Raw genomic sequence first — 7,241 nt, forward strand, 5'->3', positions numbered from 1 at the left:
ATGAAATACAAAGATATGTTTCATAAAACTGGAAAATAAGTGGTTTCCTCTTGAAATAAGAGGTCAAAATCTTGAACTTTCAACTGGTAAACAATGTACTACTTTCATCTGAGGTCAAAAAAATCTATTGCCATTTGGGAAAGTTATGTAATTTCTATATTCTTAAAGACAGCACATTGAGAGTTAAAATAATCAGGTAGGACTTTAATTTGACCAAAAAGGTCAAACTCTTTGAGTTGTTCTACCTTTAAACTCAGACACAGTAAACTGATGTGGGACATGGTGAACATTTCCCTGCATGGTGAACATGTCTCTTCTATAGCCCAGTTGAGTCTATTTTCAGTATCCATTTGGTATTAATCTCCCCAAGGCTCAAAGGATAAAAGTGGCAAATTAAATTGAAAAGCTCACATCCAGGGTACTTGAAAAAGAAAATAGCCATTATGTGATGGCTGCCTTTTTTTAAAGCCTGGCTCTGCTTGAAGAATTACTTCAATAGCAATGAGAGACATGTTTTCCCACCTATCATGTAATTTGCCTGATTATGCTAACAGAGTACTCTATAAAAACAGAATATTTGGAAAAAAGAAAAAAATACCAAAGTTTTGTGCAACCTATGGCTCTTAGTTTTTATTACCAATACAAAAAGTACAGAAAAATATCAATTATTACTCATTAACTTCTTCATCTTTTAGATGCTTTAAATAGGAAAGAAAAGGCAAGCAACAAAATAAATTCCATCTACTACACTGAAGGCTGACACTTCTATGTCTTGTCTGCAAAAAGGCAATAGTAAAAGTCATAACTATCAAAAGGAAGAAAGTGATCACTCAAGTACCTCCTTAGTTCTTGAATTTTTTCCCACAAAAAAGGAAATGTGAGCCATATATTATTGCAGAAAGTGGTTACTTTTTTCTGTTTATAAACTTTTTTGCTTCTTTCAAAAGCTCTTCTACATCTTCCTTCTCTTCGTCTTCCTTTCCTGGCTCCCAGTCAGAATCTTCATCTGTTGGCTCATACTCGTCTTCCTCATCATCTAGGAAGCTGTCATCCAGGTCATATTCATTGGGTTGCCCAACATTATCATTATCTTCATCTAAAACACTTCTCACTGAAAAACAGAAGATTGGTACACAGCACATCAATCCCCACTCAACCTGGGATTAGAGACATCAAACTATAGAATGTTGTTATGCATCAAGAGGAATTATTTTATTAATGCACAGCTTACCACTACAAATTTACCATTTGTAATTTTTTCTTTTAACTTTTCCTACTAGGTGGCTCCTGAAACTCAAATGACCCACGAGATTCATAATAATGGTTTCTTGAGAATATCATAATCATTTTCATGATACCCTACCTCCCCATGTAATAGAATATATTTCTGTCCCAGTTATTCACTGCCCTGCCCTGTGATGTGATTATACTTCCCTGATTCCCACTGATTTGGCCCCCCAAAAATGTGAGTGGAAATAGTGTCTGCCTCTTCCAGAAAGAAGCTTTAAGAGTCTTTCTGTATTTCAAGCTACTGCCATTTCCCCTCTGCCAAAGAACAACATGTCCCAGATAGAAGCTGATCCTTCAATCTGAATTCTAGGATGAGAACACACATGGCAGAGAGCCACAGGTAATTCACAGCTGCAACAGGAAGGAAAAGTACACTTATTTACTATTGCAAGGCACTGAAATTTAGGATAGTTTGTTATCATAATAAACCTAGTAAAAGCTGACTGACACTCATACCAGGAGTGTGAACAAATGAGAAGACACAAGTTTAGATATTTTGGAAAGTTAAGTTTTACAGGTCTAAGATATTCTTACTACTCATGTTTCAATAAGACTAGGTCTGTCATGGAAACAGCCATTATGATTTACAGGTTTCTAAGTAATGTTGCAATACTAAAATTTTTCTGTCTAAATTCACTTATGCCCTCATTCCATTCTTTCCACAGTGAGCAACAGAATTGACTTAAAATAAGGCAATGAGAGACTCTAGGACAATATGGAACATTTAAGAAACAACTAGAAAAAATATATCTGGAAATCGTCTGAATGGCAGTGGACAATCCAGGTCAAAAGTATTAATGCTATACTTTTGTATATGCTTTGGTTAACATCTTCCTAAAATGTCCACATGTAATATATAGCTATAACTAAAATGAATGTCAAGGAATTCGATGGGGGAAATACATGAAAAAAAATGACAGAGGAAGTAATATATTTTTTAACTCTGATAGCCCAATACATTTACATTTTTCTTAATATCACTACTCATTTCAGAGAGGATTCAAGATAGCTTAAGATAATAATAATATAATTCTAATAAAGGTAGAAACTAAGAACATAAAAAATAGAATATACATATTTCAACCTCATTTTTAACATAATTATTATAGATTGAGCATCAAATCTATCCCCAAGTTTCTTGGTAGCCAAGGCTAAAAAGGCTACACAATAACTTGCACAATTCTTATTAGCATAGAGTAGGAAGAATACTGGTTTTTAAAGCATATCTTGCATTATATTTTTCTTAATATGTACCTCCTGTAAACATCTTGAAGGCATGTTTTATGTATAGCTAATCTCAATTCCTCAAATTTTTAAATGATAAAATGCATTTAAGGAAATTTTGGAGTGCAGATTGCAATTTGGATAAGGGAGTGAGAAGGAAAGAACATCAATATCTCTATTTGTCTATTTTCCTCTTCGAAGAACCTCATATACATAACCTTTTCTTATAAGACGTGGATGAGCGTACATTACCACATAGCCTATTCTAATATCTCAATAATCAGTTTCTTATCATATACAGAAATCTTCTTAGTAGATTTATAAGAAAAATAGATATAAAGCTGAAACCACTTCACTTTCTCCTCTCATTCCATTGGCTGCTCCTTCTCCGTCTTCTTTGTTGGATCTTCCTAGTTTCTAAATTTTGGAGTGCCCTATGTTTTAGGCTGGGACCTTTTCTCTTACTCCTTAGATGAGTCCATCCAGTCTTACATCCTAAGATTCCAAATTTACATCTTAAGCCCTGACCCATTGTCCTAAATTACAGACTTATTTATCTGACTGCTTAGGTATTATCTCTACTTGGATGATTTACAGGTATCTGGAAGAATCATTTCCAGAATACAACTCTTGAGTTACTTCACCCAAATCTGGTCATTTTCTTTATCAATCTTGTCAAATATGTGACTTCTCCAATCATCCAACATAGTTGTTTTAGCAAGAAACCTCGGAGTCATCCTTAAATACACCTCCTTGAAAATCCAACATGCCATACATCAAGAGATCCTACTGGCTCTACTTGCAAAGTATATCCACCACTTCTCACCACATCCACTCTAACACCCTGATCCAAATACTCTCCTCTTCTTGGATACAATATTCTCCTAATTGATTTCCTTGCTTCTTTCTACTCTAGTCGATTCTTCACAAAGAAGCCAGAAAACCTCCCAATAGCTTTCTATTTCACTCTGACTATCTGGCCCACTGCAGTCTGGTCCGTTCTGGTCCAGTCCAGTCTAGTCTTTTCCTTTTTTGAGCCAGAGTGTTGACCAGGCTGGAGTGCATGGCATGAGCAAGGCTCACCGCAGCCTTGACTTTCTGGGCTCAATAGATCCTTTTGCTTCAGCCTTCTGAGTAGCTAGGACTAAAGGCACACACCTTCATGCCCAGGTAATTTTTTAATTTTTTGTAGAGACAAGGTCTCACTATGCTGCTCAGGCTGGTCTTGAACTTCTGGGCTCAAGCAATCCTCCCACCTTGGCCTCTCAAAGTGCTGGGATTACAGGCATGAGCCACCATACCCAACCAACTGCTACTTTTTAAAATTTCATTTCATGCTCTTCTCTGCTTATTCTCTTTGTTCCAATTCGATCTGCTCTTTGCTGCTCCCAGAAGAGTCCAAACTGGATCATTGCCAAGGATTTTGAACTTACTATCCCCATTGCCTGGCACACTCCTCCTCAGATAATCACCTGGTATGGTTCCTCCTTCAGGCCTCAGCTCTAATGCCAAATTAACAGAGTGCTTCTTTTATCACCCTATCTGAAATGGTACTCCTAAGCTCATATATACCCTTACTATTCTGTCAGCTTACACAGTTTTATTTTTCTTACCAGTGTTACCACTACGTGACATCATATAATTGTTTATATGTGCACTGTATGCCTCTATAAAATTCTACAAGAGCAGGGCTTTGTTTCCACTGTATCCTCAGCTCCTTCAACAGAGCTTAACATGTAGAAGGCACTTAATAAATATATTTGCCAAAGGTATCAATAAACAAATAAATGAACCATTTGCAAATCAACTATCGAACATCTTTAGTTTTACAGAAACTCTTCTTGTGTTAGCCTACACATCTATCACTAGCCTGTCTGCAAATATAATGAATTACATAAAACTTTTATTTAATTCTGCTAAATGATGATAGTTTAAACCTCAATGAACTCTGGATGTCTGTAGCAATCTATCTAGATGGCTCATTTGTTGAGGCAGTAAGGCCATATTAATCAGAAGAAGCTCATTTGTTTCCTCAAAAAATGGTTTACATATATCATCACTTACATTTGATGATTACCTTTACAAAATCATGTTCTTTTAAAAGAAAATTCAGAACCTAACAAAGTCTTCAGTAACAGAACTCGATGTAGCTGGTAGTCAAATTTCATCCACTTTGTTTCACATGAACAGTGAAAGCCCTGAGGAGCCAAAGTCATGACATGCGTACACAGTCAACTGTAAAATTCAGCTTTGTATGCTTTGTTAGTGGTGTCATATAGACCAGAGTTTTAAGTGCTGACATGTGATTGTGTTTGTGGAACCAATTAATTAGTAGATTCTCTTGTAGCAATTCAGTTAATGACTTTAAATATTATACAACACAAATGCTACCTAGATGAAAGTTTTCTTTTTTAAAAAAATTAGTTAGTAGACTCTCAAGGAGTTTTTACAGAAATGTCAGTTTCTGCCTTTCAGTGTAATGGGGGCAAAGTAATGAAACTTTATTTATGAGGAAAATGCTCTGAATCAGTGAACTTATTGATTAAATCATTATATGATTTCCTGAATCATGGGAACAATCTCAGGAAGCGGGGTTCTAAAATAAATATGACTAACACCTAACCTAGAAATGTCTGTCTTTAGCATAAAAAGTCATGTGTCTTATGCAAAAAAGACATGGAGAACACTAAAAGCAAGAGGGGAAAAAAACCTATGCATGTATTTTCTGACTAAGCAAGCAAAAGTAATTTAAAGTAATGAAACTACTAAAGCTCCCATAAAATTTCAAAGATAGGATTTTCAGTTTAATAATGTTGCAAATTACAACACCTCTATGATTACCAACAACCCAGACACTTTTAAAAATATAAATGTAGGTTTGCCTGACTCACAATTGTATATAATAATAAAACACTTGATTAAAAAATTAATAATCTCATGCTGTGCTTTTTTCAACTGCAGACATATCTGGTCATGGCAAAGGAGGTAAGGGTCTTGGCAAAGGCAGCACCAAGCACCACCCCAAGGTCCAATGGGACAACATCTGGGCATCACCAAGCATGCCATTCAGCACCTGGCCCACTGGCAGAGTCAAGCGTATCTCTGGCCTCATCTGTGAGGAAACCCATGGGGTGCTCAAGTGTTCCTGGAGAATGTGATCCAGGATGCCATCACTTATATGGAGCACGCCAAGCACAAGACTGTCACAGCCATGGACATAGTCTACACGCCCAAGCACCAGAGACACACTCTTTATGGCTTTGGAGGCTAAACCTCGACTTAGTCATCCCATTCCTCAAAGGTCCTTCTAAGGGCCATTGCAGGGGACTTAAATACCCCATTAACAGCCCTAGATAGATCATTGAGGTCAAAAATCAACAAAGAGATCCAGAACCTAAACTTGACACTCAATCAAATGGATATAATATACACCTACAGAATATTCCATCCAACAACCACAGAATATACGTTCTACTCATAACCACATGGAACACACTCCAAGATTGATCATATCCTCGGCCATAAATCAAGCATAAACAAATTCTGTAAGGTTGAAATATTGCCATGCACCTTCTCAGACCACAGTGGAATAAAAATAAATATCAACACAACAAAATTTCCCCAAAGTCCACAAAGACATGGACACTAAACAGCGTGATGCTGAACAACTAATGGGCCAACACTGAAATCAAAACAGAAATTAAAAGATTCCTGGAAACAAATGAAAATGATGAAAATCTTACCAAATCTCTGGGATGCCATGAAAACAGTTCTAAGAGGGGAATTTATATGTCTACCAGCACAAATCAAGAAAATGGAAAGATCACAAGATGTCAGCCTAACAAATCACCTAAGGGAGCTGGAAAGAGAAGACCACAAAAAACCTAATTTTAGCAGAAGAATCCAGATCACAAAAATAAGAGCCCAAATATGGGACACAGAAGGCAAAAACATCATAGAAAACATCAACAAAACAAAAAGCTGGTTCTTTGAAAGAATTAACAAGATTGATGGACACCTAGCCAGTTTGAATAAGAAAAAGAGAGAAAAAGTCCAAATAAACACAATCAGAAATACAGAAGATCAAATCACAACTGACCCTGAAGAAATACAAAAGATTATCAGAGATTACTATGCACACCTGTATGGAAACAAACTTGATAACCTAAATGAAATGGAGGACATTCTGACATGACACAACCTCCCCAGGTTGAAACAAGAAGACACTGAGACACTAAACAGACCAATAACAACCCAGGAAATTGACTCTGTCATAAGAAAACTACTTTCAAAAAAAAGTTCTGGACTGGATGGTTTTCCAACAGAATTCTACAAAACATACGAGGAAGAGCTGATACCAATCCTATTGAAAGTATTCCAGGCAATTGAGAAAGATGGAATTCTCCCCAAATAATTTTACAAAGCTAACATCACACCGATACCCAAACCAGCTATAGATCCAACAAAAAAAGAGAACTACAGGTCAATATCCCTTATGAACATAGATGCAAAAATCCTCAACAAGATTCTAGCAAATCAGATCTAAAAACACATCTCAAAAATCATCCACTATGACCAAGTAGGCTTCATCCTCAGGATGCAGGGCTGGTTCAAAATCCGCAAGTCCATAAATGTAATTAAATACATCAATAGATGTAAAAACAAGAACCATATGATTATATTATTAGATGCAGAAAAAGCTTTTGATAAAATCTAGCATCCCTTGT

General features: G+C 36.3%; 1 protein-coding gene across 1 annotated transcript in view; it reads right to left on the reverse strand.

The window, feature by feature from the left end:
- Positions 1-609: 609 nt before the first annotated feature.
- LOC103255908 (aprataxin and PNK-like factor) overlaps positions 610-7,241 on the reverse strand; it is a 56,650-nt gene continuing 50,018 nt past the window's right edge. Inside the window, exon 6 of the mRNA XM_021710205.1 lies at positions 610-1,111. Coding sequence (XP_021565880.1) covers positions 906-1,111 — 206 coding nt within the window. The 3' untranslated portion in view covers positions 610-905. The remainder of the gene's footprint in view (positions 1,112-7,241) is intronic.

Source organism: Carlito syrichta, unplaced genomic scaffold, assembly GCF_000164805.1.
Source record: "Carlito syrichta isolate Samal-C Ts95f unplaced genomic scaffold, Tarsius_syrichta-2.0.1 Scaffold76131, whole genome shotgun sequence".
Lineage (NCBI taxonomy): Eukaryota > Metazoa > Chordata > Mammalia > Primates > Tarsiidae > Carlito > Carlito syrichta.